We start from the raw sequence: 21,429 nt of genomic DNA, 5'->3' as shown, positions 1-21,429 counted from the left end.
GCTGGGATTAAAGGCATGCGCCGCCACCACCGCCTGGCTCTTGCCCCCTTTTTAAAACATGTTTCATTTGAAAGCTTTTATGTATTTAATGTGGCAACTGTTGCAAGCCTTATTTTGGTCTCAGCACTGTTTTCTGATGTTGTGTTGTGGTTAGAAAAGTAAAATGGTGTCCTTTTACTTCCCAGAAGAAACTATGTCACATTTTACAAGTAATATTTTGGTTTATGCAGTAGTTTGTGACAAATGTACACTTAAGGTGTTTGTTGAGAACCAGAAAGACTTTGGCAATTTATTGAGATAAGTTAAACCCATAGTGTAAGACATAAACCAAGGTAGTCATCTCTTGGGGTAAGGTGGTGACTTTTCCTTTTTCTTGTTAACATTTTTAATCAATTGGTAATTTGGGAGGGAAAAAACCCTCAAACTTTTCAGTTAAAATATTCAGTTAAAAGTATTTTTTGGGTTTATCTTAATTTTTCTCTGAATTTCTAAAGAACTCTCCTTAAACTTTTTATTTGTTATCCTCATGAAATTGTCTCTTGTTGATCCTGATCCTTTTTTTAATGAGGAAGTTTAAATTATTCAATTCCCCCTTTCTTAAACAAAGCAGTGAAGATGTACCATCCATCAGTAACAGTCTTCTTCAGCCAAAAGTAGAGCAGACCCAGCCTCCCCGCCCATCTACCCTCTGTTGTGCTAGAACTGAACTCCCACCTCTTCTTTGTTCATGTAATTGTTTTCGTTGGCAGTGTTAAGATGAGCCCACTAACAACTACTGTATAGTATTAGTTTATTGAGGTGTTTTAGTAAATCAATATTTGTGGTGTAAATTATTGTAAAATAAAAAATATAGCTATTATAGGGCTAGGTTTAACTGGAAAATTTTATCAAAGACAGGGACTTGAAATAAAAGATGACAAATTAAAATAACATATTACAGGTATAGCTGAAGAAACATTACTGATAACGTTTTGTTTTTGTTTTCTCTCTCAGATACGTAGGGAACCTCTCCAGAGATGTGACAGAAGTCCTGATTCTTCAGTTATTCAGTCAGATCGGACCCTGTAAAAGCTGTAAAATGATAACAGAGGTAAGGTCTTCCTGGCTACACGTGCCAGCTGTTACCCTAATATTGAACAGTTTTAGATGATACATGAGTTGATTAACACAATTCTAAAATTCATTTTAATTTAAGCTTCAGATTATTCTGTTGGAGAGGTTCCTGTTTGTGGTATTGACTTAATCCATTGATTTGGCTAGTGATCTAGATGTGGAGTACAGTCTGGTGTGAGGAGGCAAAGCCTCTGGACTGATATTACACAGTCCTGAGGGAGTTACCTTCAGGTGGTTCTGCTTGTGAACAGTATGTCTGGGAAAGATGACAGATGCTACTTCACATACTCCAATACTGATAATTCAGTCTACGTTTCAAGTTCAAGGTTTGGTATGTTTTGAAGTCAGCATTCGGTTATTATGTGCACAGTGGAGCAGCGAACATCTTATGCATCTTTAGAAAACACTACAACCTGAAGAACTTTCTGCACATAGGAATTTAGACTGCGTAATAATTTTTTTTTGCTCTAGAGATGTAGCTCAGTGGTAGAGTAGCTTGTACTCATGACATGCAAGGCCCTGGGTTCAACCTTAGTACCAAAATAAAATCTAAAATTTTGTCTTATTTTCAAAGAAAAAAATTTTGCTTTTCTCATTAAGATAGTTGTACACAGTGACTCATGTATCAATTACTCTTTGATTCCTTTCTGCTTATTTATCAAAATTTTCTTGACTGCTGTATACCAGGTACTGTGGTAAGTGCTAAGAATCCATTGGTGAATAAGAGTTCCTATCCTGATAAGATTTTAGGGCTGGTAGAGGACTAAAGTCAGCACTCACATAGGATATAGAACAGAAAGCTAGGGGTCATTTAGCTTAAAGTGCTGTGGGAATGTCAGGTAAATAACTATTGTGGTTGTGAGTTGTGGGAAATTTCAACTGGGAGTCAGCGCAGACTGGAACCCAAAGGATAACAAGACACTTCTGCAGTGAAGTCTGAGGAAGAAGATCTGTGAAGAGAAGAGTGCTGATGGAGCCTGCGGTGTAAGAGGAGTGCCCATGAAAAAGAAAAACCAGAGCTCTCTTTCCTGTTAGTTGTTTTCAGTAGATTTATAGAGTTTGAAATGACATTAGACATAGAAATGCTAGCAGGTGATGAGACGAGTGTTTGGAAGGGCGCAGAACCATACTGCTTTCTAAGGGACTGGTGTTTTAGCCTAAAATGGGGAACTATTAAAAAAAAAATCTGTGAAGAGCATTGGCCTTTTATTCTGTTGTGGTGTATATTTTTCTTTCTTTTCATTTCTAACTTTGAGTCTACATTCTTTCATTAATAAAAATACTTTTCATGAGCACTATTGAAGGCACTGTCAACACATGGTAAAGCAAAGGAAATTCCAGATGAATAGAGAGAAGAGCCATGGAAAGAATAAGTGCTCTGTGATGGCTGAGTGGAGGATGAGGCAGAGGCCACGTGGAAGGGAAGACCTCACCTTCCTTAGTCTAGGAAGGAATATCAAGGTAGTATCATCTGTGTTAAAGACTAGAACAGAGGGAAAGCAGAACAGTAAAGCCCTCACCTAGAAAAGAAGGTGACTGGACTCAAGTGGGTGCTTATGGGGAGAGAGTCTAGTAAGGCAGGCAGGACTCAGAATCTCAGGGGCAGTGTGGGCCAGGGCAGAGTTGAGGTTGTAATGTCAGGTCGTTGGAGAGGTTTAGGCAGGGAGAAGACAGAGTGTAATTTGTCTGTTTAAAGCTTGGTCTGTATGGAAATCATTTGTAAAGGGTTTGTAGGAGATAAGAGCAGGAGAAAAGCCATAGAAGAGACGGTCTGCTCGTCTATATAAGATGATGGGTTGCTGAAAAGCCATAGAAGAGACAGTCTGCTCATCTATATAAGATGATGGGTTGCTGGGTGATGGAGGGGGAGTGAAGAAAGACAGGACATATGTACACTGAGAGGTTTTATTTTGGAGGTAGAAACAATAGGACTAGAATGTTATAGGAATCATGGGAGACTTAGATTCTTGTTGGTGCAGTCGTGTGGGAGTAAACATGCTTCTTACTAAAATGGGAATGACTGAGAAAGGCACAGGATGGATGGGGGAGTGGTGGCAATCAAGAATTTTGTTTTGGCAGTGTTAAATTTAAGTTACACTTTGGCTATACAAATGGAGGTTTTATGTAGGCAGTTGGATAAGTGAGTTTGGAATTGCAGAGAGAACAGTGCTGAAGGATACAGTAATTTTTTTAACCCATGGAACTAGGTACAATTACCTAGAAAAAGGTGATAGAGGAATGTGGAGAGCCTGAGGTCTGAGGCCTAGAGCTTGGAACAACTCAGCATTCAAGAGTCACAGACATAGTTAAGCTGGAGTGACTGACCTTCTGAAACAGCCTCCAATGAGGAAGTGGGGCACCAACAGAAGAGATCACTTATAGGAGGGCAGATGGTGGTCAGTTGTTGTGAATTGTGTGGAAGGATAGAAGAGAGATCAGATGGCAGAGGTTACTGGTGAGTTAGCATGCAGTTTCAGGTGGCAGTGGCCCTGATGACTTCAGGAATGCAGAGGATGGAGAAAGCAAAGAGTCACTAGAATAGTCTTGACTCATCTGATAAATATTTTTAAAAATCTTTGTCTGTAGAGACATTTGAGGAGTGAGAAGAACTCTTTACGACTAACTTAATCATGTATTTTAATATCTAGATTTGAACCTGTAGATAGTTTTAAAATCTCTCATATATCTGTTTTGACATTTATGTTATCCAGTCAGTAATGGTGACCAGATTAAGGTAAGGACTCAACTGATTGGTAGAGTGTTGCTTGGCAGTGGTCTAGGTAGGAAGTTTCTAAAGGACATAATCTCCTGGAAGGATTATCTAACATCTAGACAGTTTCCTTTTACAAATTTGATTTTGTTATATAAAGAATCCTGAGTATCTGGGCAGTGGTGGTGCACGCCTTTAATCCCAGCACTTGAGAGGCAGAGGCAGGTGAATCTCTATGAGTTCAAGGCCAGCCTGGTCTACAGAACAAGCTCCAGTACAGCAAGGCCTACATAGAGAAGAAACTGTCTTGAGAAACAAAACAAAACAAACAGTCTTGGTTTTTTCTTTATGACTTCTTTTTATTTGGTCTGTATTGTTGAGACAGGTCTTACTATGTAGCAGTGAAACTCACAATGTTATCCTTGAATTAATGGTGATACTCATGAGTGGTGGGGCTATAGGCCTGGGCAACCACATCCACTTGCTTTGATATTTTTTTTCTTATATTAGCTATTATCATAGACTCTAGTTTTCACAAAATAATGGTATGCAATGTGTATATACATATAATCTCTAATTTTAAGACAAACATTAAAAATTTGAACCTCTGACAGTTGAGTTTAAACACAGCTCAAACAATGTGGTGTGAATGTTTAAATACAGTAGTCTTCCCTTACCTGAGGTCAGCTTCAGTTCAAGATATAAATGGAAATGGAAAATTTCACAAGAAAACAATTTATAAGTTTGGTTTTTGTTTTTGAGACAGGGTCCCTGGCTGTTCTGGAGCTTGCTGTGTGAACCAGACTGACCTCAAACTAGCATAGATCCACCTGTTTCTGTCTCCTGAATGCTGGGATAAAAGGCAGGTGCCACCATGCCCATCCCAATTCAAAAGTTTGGAATTACAGATCTGGAATTAAAAGTTTGGAATTACAGGTGTGATGAAATCTCTTAGTGTCCAGAATGAGACACAAAGGATTTGTGTCCAACATGCTCAGATTGTACATGCTACCACCCATTAGTCACTTAGTAACTATCGTCAGAGGCTATGAAGTATCTATGTAGTGCTCATGTTCCAATAACTTGTACTTAACGATGGCTCCAGTATGAAGTAATGCTGACAATTAGAAATCCCAAAGGTCAATCATAAAGTGCTTCCTTTAGATGACAAGGTAAAAACTGCAGTTAGTAAGTAAATTAAATGCTGAGTTTGAGTATCAGCAGTAGGAGTGAATCTTCTGTGAAAGTGTAAATAATGGAAAAAAAAAATTCAAGTTTTTCTGTTGCACCTAAACTCCACTTAGGGTGTTCAGGCTACAATGTGTTGTTAAGATGGACTGGGGTTTCTGGCCAGTCAGAGTTATGTGGTATTTGTCTCAAAACAAACAAACAATAGATGGAATAGGCAGTATAAGAAAAATAGTATAAAGAGGACTTAATACTATTACAGATTTCAGGCCTCTGTTAGGGTCTTAGAGCAAGTTACCCACAGACAAGGAGAGCCACAACACATGCACACACAGAATATTAAAGTCTTGATATGAACATGTAAGAGCTGGTCTGTTCCTGCTTAGATGAAATTGGTATTACTCCACATGAATATACTAGTTTCCTAAAATCTGTGTGATGGTTTTATATATCCCTGTACTAAAATGAGACAGGATCTTCTGTATAGCCCTAGCTGGCCTAAAACTGGTATGTAGACTAAGCTGGCTTCAAACTGGAAATTTGAGATGCACTTGCTTCTGCCTGCAGGGATTAAATATATGCTCCCAGTTTGGCCCACATTGTCTTATGTTTTTTTTTTTGTGGTCTTTCTGCCCATCGTCAGTGAATGTGTCTGGTAAATATTCACTCTTTCACAGGGGAAAACTTGAGTGTTTTTATTTCTTTCTCTGCTTCTTTCTTTTGTCTTATGGCTATGACAATAGGATTTTATAGGAGAGTGTAGAATCTACATATTATTCTATATGTTTTTTTAGGTTGCACTCATTTCTTAGCATCCTTAGTTATGTATTTTCCAATTCATGAACAGTTTTTTGTTTTTGTTTTTGTTTTGGTTTTTCGAGACAGGGTTTCTCTGTGTAGCCCTGGCTGTCCTAGAACTCACTCTGTAGACCAGGCTGGCTTCGAACAGTTTTTTTGTTTTTAACTTGGTGCTTTGTGATATGAATTTGTAGCTTTGTCCTGGGTATACTTAATATTTATTTAGGTACTTGGTTTTAAGATCCTAGGTAACAAATATGCTACACATGCTAGCTGACACATGCTAGACACTTGGCCTACCACTGAGCTGTACCCAGCATGTGCTAGAATGTGTGCATCTTAAACAGCAGTTATATTCTAGATCACTAGTGACACTGAATGACACTGAAAGACAAATTCAAAATGTCTTTATATTCTCCAGTATATTATGCTTTTTTTAAAGGTATGTCTTTCAGTGTGTGTGTGCATATGGAGATCATGTTGGCCTTCAACTTAGTCTTCTGATTCTCTTGCCTCTTCTTCCCACATGATAAGATTACATGTGTGTGTAATCATGCCTAGCTATTATCCCTATTTGAAAGGTGGAGAATTCATTTTATTAACTAGTTACAAGAATTTTTATATTTTCTTCTTTATCTCCTCTTTTAGAAAAAGACTACATTATATCTAGTCTGGTTAACAGTACAAAATGCTGTGCTTACCACCCTAGTTTTGATCAGAGGTAAAATGGACTCGTTTCTATATATTTTGTTTTTTTGAGACAAGGTCTCTTTAGCCTTGGCTGTCCTGAAACTCTGTATAGACCATGCTGGATATAGACCATGCTGGCCTGGTCACAGATCTGCCTGCGTCAGCCTCCCAAGGGTTAGGATTAAAGGTTTGTGCCACCATGCCCAGCTGCGTTTTTGTATTTTTTTTTTCTTATAAGCCTGAAATGTAGTATATGAAGGATTATAATACATAAATAGAAATCAGCCTTTTAAAATAATGTTGGAGTTGGGTAGTCGTGGAATGTGCCTTTAATACCAGCACTTGGGAGGGGGAGGCAGGCAGATCTCTTAAGTTTAAGGCCAGTCTGGTTTACATAGTGAGTTCAAGGACAGGAAGCAGGGTTTCTCTGTTTTGAAAAAAAAAACCTTAATAATTATTATAGTAATGATGACGTTGGAAGAAAAAGAGCAGTGATAATGAGCAGTCCTTACTAAATCTGAGGTCGAGGTTTAAAACTAGTAAGAGGCTCTGTCTTTTTAGACTTACTTCCCCAGTCTTCTATATTCTAATTTAATACTCACAGTCCAGATTCTTTACTGTTTGTGTGGCTCTGCTTGAATACAACAGTATTCTGAAGCTCAGCCTAAGTCCTAAGTGTTAGGCTTTCATAGGCTTATGGAATCTCACCTTGTGCATTCCTAGCTGTCAGTAATGTTTTTTCCTGGATTTTCTTCTCAGCAACCCGATAGCAGAAGGGTCAACTCTTCTGTTGGATTTTCTGTTTTGCAGCATACAAGCAATGACCCATATTGCTTTGTGGAATTTTATGAACACAGAGATGCAGCTGCTGCATTAGCTGCTATGAATGGGAGAAAAATTTTGGGAAAGGTAAGATAATGGGATGATGACATCCAGTGAATGTATATGTTTGCATGTTAAATCAGACTGTATTCTTTCTTAGCAAGATTAAAAATAAGACAATCGGCTACTGAGTGGTCTCTATTCAGCCTAGTGCCTTTGCACAAATAATTCAACTTGGTAGATGATTTATTAAGTGGTAAGTGTTAACAGTTCATAATGACATGCCTAATAATTGTATTAAATATAATCTTTGTTTTTAGGAGGTCAAAGTAAACTGGGCAACAACACCAAGTAGCCAGAAAAAAGATACTTCCAGTAAGTACTTAGGCTTCTCTGCTGCGCTTTACTGTGGAAGCGTGACAAAATCCTGGCAGCATTACCAGCTTTCCTAAGGTTTTTTCCTCCTTTAGTGTTGCCTGACTTCTTAAGTATTTGATTACCAAATGCTTTGATTTCAGATCACTTCCATGTGTTTGTTGGGGATTTGAGTCCAGAAATTACAACAGAAGATATCAAATCAGCGTTTGCCCCCTTTGGTAAAATATCGTAAGTATCATAATCAGTGTCAGATTCAGTAGTGGCAGGCAAGGCTGTGTGATTAACATGCATTAGAATCAGGGCTTCTTTCTCTAGTTAGTGTGTTTTTCTTTGGCTTTTACTTTTCTTTGGTTTGGTTTGTTTTTGAGTAGATGTTGTTGCAAATGTTGACGTCATTTCAATGTTTGGGGTCTCGTTTTCAGATAATCTTGTGTATAATATGTTTAAAAATTTTAAGTGGTTCTGTTTGTTATATTTAAAGCATATTTGATGGTAAAACTTCTACCTCTTTGTCAAATGTTTTCAAATATTGATGATTAAGAATATTGGGTTAATGAAAACTAAATGTGATCTTTATTGTGTATTAAACTTTTATTGAAGGAATTTTTAAGTGGGGGGTCATCTAGGCAAATCCTTGTATTTTATGGTTAAATTGAAAATGTTCATGTTTAAATATAATGATAAATGTGTTTTAATATTTAGATTTGAGAATATGTAATACATTTGCAATATTAAAATGTTTTTATGTCTAGATAATAATTATGAGATTAAATTGACTTTTGTTAGTGATATTTGATTTTGCTAGTGAGGGGACAAATATGGGTTGATTTTTAAAAATATATGCTCAAATTTTGTTATGATAAATATATTGGAAAGTTAGAGTGGTTGCAAGTTCTGTAAAATGTCATAATTTTGATTAAAATGAATTGGTTATATATTTGTCAATTTAAATTAAATGTATAACTATGGAAATGTTTTAAGAACAACAACTTTTCTATTAACATAATTTGTTGTTCTATAGATTTAACTTATTTGTAAGAAAGATTTAATTCTTAATTTTCTGTTTTGATATTTGCTTTGCTTTTTAATCTAAATGTGGTAAGTAATACTGTTGTAAAATTAGTGTAAAATGATACAGGTTGCTGTTTTTGATCTTTATTTATACCTGAGACCTACAGTTTTTCTACAGTCCAAGTCACAATTAAAAGTAATAGCATTCTGGTTATTTTGCAGAATTGCTCATAAGAATGGACAGGATCTTGAAGGCTAACTGCAAGGAACTGTGCACACTGGAACTCAGTTGTAGATTTTTTTTCTCATTTCTATTTATTCTTATTATACATTATTTATATATACATATTTTAGTATTTACATTTTAACATTCTATATTCAGTGGAGTTCTATATTTCCAATCATTTTAACTTACTCACTAAAATTTCTGTGTAAATTTGTTGTTTTCGTACTGGTGTGCTTAGCGTTGTTGTTAGTTTTTTATTCTCCTTTCTTAAATTTCTGAAAATGTCAATTTTTCAAAATTTACAGCTGCCCAAACTCCAAAATGATGATAGAGAATTGACCAAGAAAAATAAAGAAATCTGTTAACAGGCCATGTATGCCTTTTTAATTCCTATTTTTTCCTCTTTTTCAATTTTTTAATATTTCATATATTTTGTATCACTAGGCAGAAGACATTTAACTATTTAGATATTGCATGGTAAAGTAGCTAGCATTGTTACAGTAATTTATAGAATCAGTAAATCTTAGAGGACACTAGCAAATAGAATATTAGAACAGGAAACTGTTGCTCCTAGTAATCTTCAGATTAGAGTATCTCGTTAGAAAGCACAGGCTATGTGGCTAGGTTGCATGATTATTACATGGTTTTGTCCTACTGCTTTTTTCTAACAGGTAAAGGAGCATTAGGGAGAGTTCAGGGATGGCTGTAGTTAATCAGGGCTAACTGGAGTTTACTTTTAAAATGCTCACAATACAGTGTGTGTGGTTCCTTTTAGTTTTTCTTTGGAGGGTGACTTTTACTTCCCTCATTTAGCTGTGCTTCTTTTCACAGGGATGCCCGGGTAGTTAAAGATATGGCAACTGGAAAGTCCAAAGGCTATGGTTTTGTATCTTTTTATAACAAACTGGTACGTCCTTCATTAACTCAATTAAAAATCTTCACTTCTGGATTTAGTTGCTTCATTAAAATTAATGATTGAAACTTAATGTGCTAGAATGTAAACTTAGAAATATAACTTTTATGTAATATCTTCAGCATATTAGTAATAGAAAATAATTCACTTTTTTGTTATCTTGAAAGTATCTAGAAAAAGGCTAGGGTGAGATTACTAAAGTACATTTGTGCATTGGTGAAGGCAGAGTAAGGTAGAAAAGTAAAGCCCAAGACTAGTAGAAGCAAACCAGTTATGAGAATTATGTTCAGTTTTAGCCAGGAAAAGTCGATTTTAATCATTTCACCAAAACTATATTTTTACAATGAATATTGTTACAGCAGTTATGTGTGTATGTTATCCTCTTTTTACATTTTCTTCAGTAAATGTTGCATTACAAAGCAGCCATAAAATTAAGGCACTTTGAAGTGACCTTGTGAGATGCCTATTTTTCTTTTGACACATTTGTGTATATTTGAGAAAAATGATTTTTGGGTGATCAAGGCGATTATCTTTTTTCCCCCTATGTTAATTGTAACATAATTCTTGAACTTAAGTGTTATATTAGCATTTTGAAACTCATTAAGTAAAAACCAGCTTTTATGGTTCAAGTTCTTTATTGGTGACACATTTGTGCGTGGTGCTTAGTGGACTCCCAGATGACAGCATGCACTGGACGCAGCAGTGCCAGCTCTCCTTTGTCTTACTAGGTCTTAGGAGTTTTTTCCTTTGTTTCTGTGATTGTTGTTTTTAAATTTTTTTTTCTTTTTCTCCATAGGATGCAGAGAATGCAATTGTGCATATGGGGGGTCAGTGGTTGGGAGGTCGACAAATCAGAACCAATTGGGCCACACGTAAACCACCTGCCCCTAAAAGTACACAAGAAAGTACGTTACATCTGTATATGTATTGCAAGTATAGGTGTGATCACACCATGTAGCATTATGTCTTAATTTCTTAGTATTTAAATCAGTGTAAGATCTAACCTTGAATTTCATTATAGGAGCTTTTGATATAAATTGAGAACCAACTGGTTTATTTATAGATGAGATTTATACTTAGGGCTAAGGCTAAAGCTGAGTTGGTAGAAGTTCTTGTGCTTCCCTAAGATGCATGAGGCTCCTGGGTTTGATTCCTAGCATCATACAAACCAAGTGTGGTTGCTCATACCTATAATTCTAGCACCTGGGGAATGGAAGCAGAAACACAAGTTCAAAGTCCTCTTCAGTATCATAAGTTCAAGCTTAGCCTGGGGTACTTGAGACCTCACCTCAATGTGTTAAGTCATAACATTGAGAAAAAAAATGTGTTCCCTCCCACTGGGATATATCTTAACAGTATATAACCAAGAGTGGTGGAGCATGCCTTTAGTCCCAGTACTTGGAGGCAGAGGCCAGCCTAGTCCACATAGGTCCAGGATGGACAGGGCTACATAGAGGACCCCTGTCTCTAAAAACAAAGATTTAAAAATTATATATAAGAACAGAAGATTGTGTATATGTGTGGTGCTGGGGTTTGAACTAGGACTTTGCACATGCTAGGTAAATGTTCTAGCAATTAGCTATAACCTTAGCTCAAAAAGTAGTTTTATAATACTGTATAACAATCCAGATTTCATTTTTTTTCTTCTTATAGCTAACACTAAGCAGTTGAGATTTGAAGATGTAGTAAACCAGTCAAGTCCAAAAAACTGTACTGTGTACTGTGGAGGGATTGCTTCCGGGCTGACGGGTACAGTATTGGTTTCCTACTCACCTTCTCTGTTGATATTTCAGCACTACTAGTATACATTTCATGGTTAGCATGAGCTTTAAATATTTTCTTTGTATATTTTTGTTTGTACAGATCAACTTATGAGACAAACATTTTCACCATTTGGACAAATTATGGAAATAAGAGTTTTCCCAGAAAAGGGCTATTCGTTTGTCAGGTAATGTTCAAGCTATGTGATAGTTAGTACTTGTGCATCATCTTCATTCCTTTCACTTATATTATTGGATCCTTACGCGAGCGATGTCAGTTTACCTATGGAATATATAATTTGAGAAAAATGCCAGCTGAAAGGTGTCAGTTAATGAGTTCCTGTGTTGTGTGCTCAAGTTCTTAAGAGAGTGAAGAAGACAAAACCTCACTGTTTTCTCCTCCTAGATTTTCAACTCATGAAAGTGCAGCCCATGCCATTGTTTCTGTGAACGGTACTACAATTGAAGGACATGTCGTTAAATGCTATTGGGGTAAAGAATCTCCTGATATGACTAAAAACTTCCAACAGGTAATTCGATTTTCCTTAGCATCTTTTAAGGTTTCCATCTTACATACCTACATAGGAGCTTTGGAAATTGTAAAATAGACAGTAAAATAAAGCATATAGCTGCTTTCAGTTGATTGTGTAAAATGCTATTTCAAAATTGTTTTGCGGTATTAACTGAATCTTAATACTTTCTTTTTACAGGTGTCACCACCCCAATAAACTTAGACAATGATAAATAACAGAGTCCTATTCACATAAGGGTGCTTACTTAGTTTTTCTCTTCCTTGTCTCCCACTCTTTCTTCAAATACGGTGTTTTGTTTTTGTTCCCTAAAACAGTCCTTTGCTTTTTCCTAGGTTGACTACAGTCAGTGGGGCCAGTGGAGCCAAGTGTATGGAAACCCACAGCAGTACGGACAGTATATGGCAAATGGGTGGCAAGTGCCTCCCTATGGAGTATATGGGCAGCCATGGAACCAACAAGGATTTGGAGTAGAGTGAGTTGTTTTGGTTTTTCCATTGTAGAAACAGATGACCCTCTGGTAAAAGAGAAATCTGTGCTCTCCTAGGGGAGAGTCTATTTAAATGATTGTACATTAAGGCATTTGGGTTATAGATGTTACAGTAACAAATCTCAGGAAATATGAAATGCTTTTAGTTACAGAGATGGGGAATGCAATGTGACCTTTCTGTAAGCAGTTAGTAGAATTTGACTTATCTACAGGTGCAATTCATTCAATTTTGTGTATATAACACATCTTTGTCTAGAATATGCTCAGAAACATGACATTTTTATATTTTGCGTTTATAAGACATCTTCGCAAGTTATATGACAAGCAGTTTGCTTTCTGTGGTGATGGTAGAGTGTATTTGTTGCTTCATTTTCTCTCCTAGACTGAGCTACACCTTTATTTTCACTCTTTTATTGAGAATACTGCAAAAGTCAAGGGCTGTGACAAGAGTGCTGCCTACTAAGTCATTTATTTTTATTTTTGTAAGATAATGATTTCACTGTAGCCCAGGTTGACCTAAGACTTAGACTCATAGCAGCAGTCCTGTCCCAACCTTCCAGGTACAGGGATTATAGATAGATAGGAGACTTTATACCTGGCTCTGTTGTTGTTGTTGTTGTTGTTACTATTATTATATTTTTATTTTAGAGACAAGGTCTCTCTGTGTAGCCCTGGCTTCCTGGATGTGTACTTTTTGAGATGGTCTCAGTATAAGCCCTGGTTGGCCTGTAATTATATAGACCAGTTTGGCCTCAAACTCAAAAAGATCCATCTGCTTCTGCCTCCCAAGTGCTGGGATTAAAGGTGTGTGCCATCATGTCCAGTCCTCATTATTTAAAAAAAAAAAAAAAAAAAAAAAAAAAAAAAAAAAAAAAAAAAAAAAAAATCAGCTTTCAGGTAGTGTGTAGACTGGAGGTAAGTTGTGATTATCTTAAAAAAATGTGCTGGGTTGTAGGGCATTATATCATGTAAAGAAGGCCCTGGGCTTGGTCCCCAAGCACAGCAACGGAGTAAAAACAAATGAAAAGCAGTTAATGGTAGTGTTATGTGTTCTGTTTGTTGTAGATTTGTGGTTTATCTTTGTGTTCTGTGATTAGACTCTGCCTGATTTTATATAGCTATATAGATTATCTTTTTCTCCTGTTTGCTGAAGATTTTTTTCCCCCTTTCTTCCAAGTCAATCACCTTCTGCTGCTTGGATGGGTGGATTTGGTGCTCAGCCTCCTCAAGGACAAGCTCCCCCCCCTGTAATACCTCCTCCAAACCAAGCTGGGTATGGAATGGCAAGTTTCCCAACACAGTGAGCTGGGACTCTAAACACAATTGTAACTCACCACAGGCTGCAAGCTCCTGTCACACTCTGAAGACATGAAAAGTAAACATCGGAAAATGAAAATATTTATTTTAAAAATTGAAATGTTTGGAACCTTTAGCACAGCTTTGCTTGGTGAAGGACACGTGTCTTCTAGTTCTGCCTTTTTAAGTTTTTGTTCATGATGGATATGAACATGATTTTTCTTTGTGTACAAAAAACTAAAATAAAGTCAATAAAGACAATTCTGACTATAAATTTTGATATAATAGGAGAAATGGGTAATACACTTTGATCCTTAGACACTATTCCGTTTTTATCTTGCTGTTCAGTATTTTAACTCACTGTGTTTTTAAAAGAGCAAAAAAGGGAGTATCGTGAAAAACTGAGAATCACATCAGTTCATCCTGAATTCTGATACTCCCCTCCCATCCCTGAGGTGGACCACATAGAAGTCAGCAGGAAAAAGTGTGATTTCAGAAGAAGTACATGATGTGGGAATCGCTGTGGAAGAAATATGTTCGTTATTCTCTTATGTTAAAGAAAATGAAGCCAGACTGAAAGCTTGCATCCTGAATAAGGACCAGCATCGTAGGAGTTTCTTGAACGATTGTTGGTGGTCCATATTAAGACATATTTTTAAAACTTTAAAAGTGTTGGTTATCAAAAATGTATATTACATTTCATTTTGGGGGAAAATTCCAAGTATGGTGTTTATATTAAAGTCAGACGGTCATACTTGTGCTTTTACATGGAGTTTAAATGATAAACATTGTAAATATTGAATAACTACAGTGTTTCAAAAGCATGCTTCAACATAGAAGTAGCAGCAATGTAATTATTCGAGGTGACAGGTAACATGCTCGCTGCCAGTGCAGTGCTCAGTAGCAGTGTTAACACTGCCGTCTTCAGTCTGCATGGTCGGCCATGTAAGTGAGAACGACATGACTACACGGAAGAAGCCTTAATTTAATTTCATACAAATCTTTGATGCATTAGTATATTCTAAATTGTAAGTGGAAGTTAGATTTGGGCTTTTTTCCCTCCCTCCCTCCCTCCCTCCCTCCCTCCCTCCCTTCCTTCCTTCCTTCCTTCCTTCCTTTGTTTCTTCCCTTTTTTCTTTCTTTCCTTTCTTTCTCTCCTTGTTCCTTTCGTTTTGTTTTGTTTTGCTTTATTTGGTACATAAATACCTTGATTAAAACCCAGTGAAGTGATTTCAGGGTTCCTATAAGTTGTATAGCACAAATGTTTTGGTTTTTTTTTTTAATCTTGGGATGTTTTTAAAAATTGGTATATTTTGCCCAAGAATTTTTTTAACGAGATTGCTAAAATATCTTATTTAGACAACTTGATGTACCAGTTTATAATCTGATAACCAATTTGAGTGGTACATAAAGTAGTGACTTTTTTATTTCTAATTCGTTTTCCCCCCTTGGGAGTGTGTGGGTGACAGATCTGAGTAGGCCTGAGTTGTATGTTTGCAGTTGTGACTGAATCTTTGGGAAGATGCGGGAGTTGCAGCACACTACACTGGCATCTTTCAGTCTATGTGGCTACAGTCTGCTTCATAGTTCTATAAAATGGGAATGTAAAATAGATAAAATCCTACGTGTTTCAATTGTGACAACCGAGGAGGTGCAAAAGTTTTGATAGTGTATTAAAACTGTTGGCCTGTGTATGCACAAGAACAAACAACCCTAACTTAAGCTTTTTGAGGTAAGATGGGAAAGATGCACCTGGTGTCCACACTAAACCGTTGAAGTCTAAAGATTAAGATAATGTGGTTTTTTTTGTTTTTTTGTTTGTTTGTTTGTTTTTTATTGGTGACCACAAAAATTCTGGAGTTTATTCCCTTCTTCATTTAGAGATACGGCCAGATGTATTCAGCATAAAATTTTACAGGGTCTGAAGTTCTTTTTTGAGCCAAAATCTTTATGTAACTTAGGTTTTTTTTTGTTTTTTGTTTTTTTTTTTTTAATCACAACTACCCTGTGTTACACTCATCAGTGACTAAATAAACACCTGGGTTGTTGTTGGTGGTTTTTTTGTTTTTTGTTTTTTGTTTTTTGTTTTTTGTTTTTTGTTTTGGTTATACCTTTGGGGAATGTTTTTGGAAAAGTTATTTTATATTTTATAAGAAAATAAACTATATTCTGCCTTTGAGTTAAGATTTTCATTAAATTTTGTGGAACTTGAATAACCTAAAGACTTTCTAAGTTGATAAATTGATAAAAGCTTATTAAATTAAAATTTCAGTTTCCTTTTTTTTTCCCTCTGCCAGTAAGTTAAGTGGCTTATTGAGATAACTAATGGCTAACTCTAGCTGTAGTCTTTTCTGTTTTATATCCTATGAGTTAATAAAATTATCCAGACTAGTTACATTGGTATAGTAAGCATGTGACTGACATCTTTTGTCTTAATTTGGATGAGAAAAAAATGCTTTTTGCTAAGTCAGTCACAGTCATTTCACAGCAGATAGTTTTAAGATAGAAAGGACATGTGCAAATGAAATGCACCATTTTAGAAAATGGGACAATCAAGCTAACACAGGTCCAGACTGTCTTATAATGCAGATTTGAGTTTGTGCCCTCCGTCCACTTTAAGCCTAAGAATTGTTGCCTTTTCTTTCCTGTGTTCGTCAAGAACAGCAGAGAGACTCTTTGGCATGCAAGGAAATGTCTCTTCATAGTTTCTGGAGATTTATCTTGGTGTGTTTCTGCCTGCCATCGTCTGTGCTTGAATCCTTTTCTACTAGCATTTCCTCGGTGCCAGTCCGTCTGATCTTTATGTTTGCCGCCAGTGAGAGGCCAACTAAAGCCAAAGCTGTAAACCACAGTTGAAGTAAGTCTTTCAATAAAGACTAGTCTATGTAAGTGGCTTTCTCTTATTGTTGTTCATTGTGTAACTGTTCCAGTCTGCATGGAATAAGCAGTTTGGCTCTGTCAGCGAGGAGTAAGACATACCTATAGTTTCACAACTTAAATTATTTGCATTAACTAAAATTCAAGTTCTGAATATGGAGGGACAGGAATTTGTACCCATGGGGTCAGTAAGATGACTCAGTGGGTAAAGGTGTTTGCTGCCACACCTGAACTTGAGTCCTGTTCTCAGGAAACCACATGGTGGAAGGTAACTGACTCCTGATTTCCATGCACACTTAACTTGGCTTATGTACACATTTGCCCTGGTTTTGTGTGCTTTTTTTTTGTTTGTTTGGTTTTGTTTTTTGTTGTTGTTGTTTTTGAGACAGGGTCTGTGTGCAGGTCTGGCTGTCCTGGAATTCACTTTGTAGACCAGGCTGGCTACTTAGAGAAATCTTCTAGCCTCTGCCTTCCAAGTACTGGAATTAAAGGTGTACATTACCACACCTGACAATAAAATTTCATCCTAAGAAGTACATTCTTTTATACAGTAAGACTTTGTTATTTTGAGTTCCATAAACTTATTTTTACCATGTTTGGGGGATAAAGATTTGGTAGACATCTTTGATGAAAGATTATTGTTCAGAAACACAAATGTTAGGGTATAAATACTATTGTTCTAGGTATCCCCAAATTAAACTCACTTGTGTATATTGCAAAGATGCAAAACTTGTAGCTTTTTCCAATTTAAAAAAAACCTTCACTCTACTGGGTATGGTGGTACATACCTGTAATCTCAATTCTCCAGATGCTGGGCAGAATGTCAAGTTCTAGACCAACCCAAGCTACATAGCAGAAACCTTGCCTCAGTACCCTCCCCCAAGGGGGGGGGGAATCCTTACATCGCCCAATGGGGTGTGTTTAATAGCATGCTCCGATGCTTAGTAAAATAGTACCTAGTAATTATGTTCATATAGATGAAGAGTGATCACTTTTGGGGAGCAGGTTGATCAGCATGCTAGGGATGGAACCCTGTACCATGTTAGGCAAATGCTCTACCATGAAGCTCAATTCTTGGGAGAATTCCATTTGGTGAAGAGAACTTGAAACAGGATCTCTCTATATTGCCCAGACAGGCATAGAACTCTGATCCTCCTGCCTTAGCCTCCCTAGTGCTGGGATTACGTGTATGTGCCTCCACACCACACAGTGTTTGAATGCCTTGCTAATAAGAAAGTTGGTTTCTGTTCTCTACTGAAGTTGGGCTTGAAAGATAAGCTAGGCTAGGTACTATAAGTTTTAAAGGTACTTTGTGCAAATACCTGTTAAGGCAAAATTGACTAAGAACCTAAATGTGAAAACATTTAGGGATTATGGTTAGCCGTAGAGGGAATACATACTTTTTATTTTATTTTAAATATTTCTACAAGGGTGGGGGAGCCAGGAAGGTGGCTCAATTGGTAAGAGCTCTGCAAATATGAAGACTTGAGTTGGATACCTAGCACCCATAGTTGGGACAGAGAAAGGCAAATCTTGGGAGCTCACTGCTCCGCCAGTTTAGATGAAATGAGGTGTTCAGATTACAGTGAGAGACTGTCAGAAAAGGATGTTAGTTTGGGGAGATGGCCCCACTAGCAGATGCTTGCCATCTGCTGATGACCTGAGCTCCATCCCAGGCATTCATATTATGGAAAAGATTGACTGCCGTAAGTTCTCTTTCTGACCTCTCCAGGTGCATCCCCACCCATTTTACACAGACACTAAGTAAATACAGCACATTTTAAGAGGCGGAGAAGCTATTGAGGAAGACATCCAATGTCAACCCTCCCATATGCCAGCACAGATTAGATGAATACACCCTTGCACATGTACGTGAATATATTCCACAGTGCAGGGAGGCACCAGTTACTGATAGCAATCGCTTCACTAGTAGAATTAGACTTGTGGGAGGGAAAGAGGGAGGGAGCAAGCGAGTGTGAGTGTTGCGGTTTAGTTTTGTTTTTGTGCAAGAGTTTACACTTGGGGATTTGCTCATGCTGAGTATGTCCTTCAACACTGAGCTGTATGTAGCCTCTCAGCCCATTACTCTACCCATCACTTACCTTTTGTTTCTTTAAAATTTGCTGTGTATGAATGTTTTGCCAGCATTTATGTCTGTGCTCCAAATGTGTGCCTGATGTCTACAAGAAAAGAAGAGGGTTGCCTGATCCCCTGAAACGAGTTAAAAGAGGTTGTGAGCCATCATAGGGTCTGGAAATAGAACCTAGGTCCTCTGGAAAAGCAGTCAGTGTTGCTGAGCTATTTTTCCAGTCCCCTCCCCCCCCCTTTTTTTTTTATTGAGCTAGGGTACTGGTAGGGTGCCTGGTCTGTCCTCCAACTAGTGGAGTGGACTCAAGGAATTTTCTGGCTACAGCCTCTGAAGTAGTTGGGACTGCATGTTTAAACAACTGTACTTGGCTGGCTTCATGAGAGATATTTTGAAGTCACTTAGAAAATTCACAGAACAATTAAAGCTAGTGCATTTGGATAGCTTTAGAGGACAGCCAGGCAGTCCTATGCTGAAAGCAATGGCTGCTGGTTAAGGTACAGTCATTAAACTTGAAGCTGGGCTCTGCTTACTTGTGGACCTCATTTTGACTTCAGTCTTCCCACTGAGGAGTTTTGCACAACTTCTGGTCATTAAGTGGTGCTGTAGAATTGGGTCATTTTAAAGACAAACTGTATTTTAGTATATATAGCCAGCAGATATAATGCTGCAATCCCCACCCCTCAATTTTAAAGACATTATTAAATTTGAGTATGTCAGTAAACAGAAATTCAATCTTATTTAAGCAAAATGGCAAGAAGAAGCTATATGCAATATTGTGCTAATAATTGGTATGTGCACATTCCAGATTGTCATATTCAATAAGCTCATTTAAAAACTAAAGCTAGGCCAGCTGGAGCAATCTCCCAGTGGTTACAAACACTGACTGCTGTCCCAGAGGACCCAGATTTGATTCCCAGCATCCACATACAGATAGCTCACAGCCATCTGTAACTCCAGTTCCAAGGGATGTAAAGCCCTCTTCTGGCCTCTGCAGGTACCAGACACACACATGATGCACATATATACACGCAGGCAAACCATCCATATACATAAACAATAATAAACCCCTAAAGTTGGAGTTGGAGGGATAGCTTAGTCCATAAACTTGCCTTGTGGACAATGAAGACCTATCTGTTCAGTCCCCAGAACCCATGATAAAGTTGGATATGGGAACCCACAGTTGTAATACTTAGTCCTGGAGATTGAAGAGAGAGGCTTGGGGTTTTATAACCAACCAGCCTAGCCCAATCTAGGAGCCCCAACTCCCAATGAGAGCCTCTGTTTCAGAAAACAAGGTGGGCAGCTTGTGAGGGACAAAGCCTGAGTTTGACCTCTGGTCTCCACATGCCAGCACACGTACATGCACACAAATTTAATATTTCTTTTTAAAGTAAAATGGGTTTAGTGGCTAAGAGCATTTATTGCTCCCACAGAGTATCTGGGCTTGATTCCCAGCACCCATCTGGTGATTCACAACCATTTATAACCCTAGTTACAGGGTATCTGATACCCTCTTCTGACCTCCATGGGCATCAAGCATGCACATGATGCACATACATAACATGGTGGCAAATTCACAAAATGTATACATCTAGTTTTTAAAAAGTAAAATGGGTTGATGAGATGGTAGAAGAGACAAACTAATTCCTGAAAGTTATCTTCTGACCACACACTATGGCATATATGCACTCAATAACACATTGTTCACACAATAACAATTTTTAAAACATAAAACATGCATGGGAGAAGACACACACACACACACACATAGACACATACAGACACACACACACACACACACAATTCAATCTTAGCTTGCTCTCTTTAAATCAAGGAGTAAACTTGAAAAGCATTTTAACTGTGTTTGGCCAGGCACTAGTATGGTGTGGCTTATGCCATGCCAATTTGACTGTTGATGTGCAATGTGTCACTGGTTTAAGGGTGTGTTATCAAGAATAGCAAAGCTGGGTGTGGTGACACGTGCTTATAATCTCAGCAAGAAGCAGGAGATTTACAAATTTGAAGCCAGCTTGGTCAACAGCAAGTTTCAGGGCAACCAGGGCTAGAGAGCAAGATACTGGTTCCTCCAAGCCCCCCCGCCCCCCCCAAAAAAAACCAAAACAGTATATGGCCCTGGTAGCTTCAGTTTCTACTAAGATATATTTATATTTAGTAAAGTGAATTCTACATGTATATTGGGCAAATGTTACTGGTTGAAAATAACTTCATTTGAGCATTTGCAGTGAAAGGGAAGTCCTTTTAAACTCTTCATGTAATGTGTTATACCCTAGGAGGGATATATGGGATACACACACACACACAGAGACACATACACACACACACACACACACACACACACGTACATATACATGTACATGTGTATACATACATACATGCATATGTGTATAAGCATACACACATGTATATATATGAATGATGACCTTATTCCCTGGTTGTTTCACTTGATTGAGTCAGTCTTCTTTCATGAGGAGCTTCCCTTCTTTTTCCTCTCCTCTCCCCTCCCCTCCCCTCTTCTCC

General features: G+C 37.5%; 1 protein-coding gene across 14 annotated transcripts in view; it reads left to right on the top strand.

Moving 5' to 3' along the window:
* Positions 1 to 16,814, top strand: part of Tial1 (TIA1 cytotoxic granule associated RNA binding protein like 1) — a 22,634-nt gene extending 5,820 nt beyond the window's left edge. For 5 of the 14 annotated variants that reach the window (XM_031388477.1, XM_031388479.1, XM_031388481.1 and 2 more), the window contains 11 exons: positions 994 to 1,090; positions 7,259 to 7,408; positions 7,642 to 7,696; positions 7,840 to 7,927; positions 9,768 to 9,843; positions 10,646 to 10,754; positions 11,503 to 11,598; positions 11,713 to 11,797; positions 12,016 to 12,139; positions 12,475 to 12,614; positions 13,807 to 16,814. In XM_031388477.1, the coding sequence (XP_031244337.1) occupies positions 994 to 1,090; positions 7,259 to 7,408; positions 7,642 to 7,696; positions 7,840 to 7,927; positions 9,768 to 9,843; positions 10,646 to 10,754; positions 11,503 to 11,598; positions 11,713 to 11,797; positions 12,016 to 12,139; positions 12,475 to 12,614; positions 13,807 to 13,933 (1,147 nt within the window). In that variant the 3' untranslated portion in view covers positions 13,934 to 16,814. Of the gene's footprint in view, positions 1 to 993; positions 1,091 to 7,258; positions 7,409 to 7,641; positions 7,697 to 7,839; positions 7,928 to 8,932; positions 9,310 to 9,767; positions 9,844 to 10,645; positions 10,755 to 11,502; positions 11,599 to 11,712; positions 11,798 to 12,015; positions 12,140 to 12,319; positions 12,343 to 12,474; positions 12,615 to 13,806 lie in introns of those variants that run through there. The other 9 variants (XM_031388478.1, XM_031388483.1, XM_031388484.1 and 6 more) reach the window with 6 other exon arrangements.
* Positions 16,815 to 21,429: the final 4,615 nt, after the last annotated feature.

This window comes from Mastomys coucha, unplaced genomic scaffold (genome assembly GCF_008632895.1).
Source record: "Mastomys coucha isolate ucsf_1 unplaced genomic scaffold, UCSF_Mcou_1 pScaffold21, whole genome shotgun sequence".
In the NCBI taxonomy this organism is placed as follows: Eukaryota; Metazoa; Chordata; class Mammalia; order Rodentia; family Muridae; genus Mastomys; species Mastomys coucha.
The sequence above is the reverse complement of the archived record's forward strand: the minus strand, read 5'-3'. Positions and strand labels throughout refer to the sequence as shown.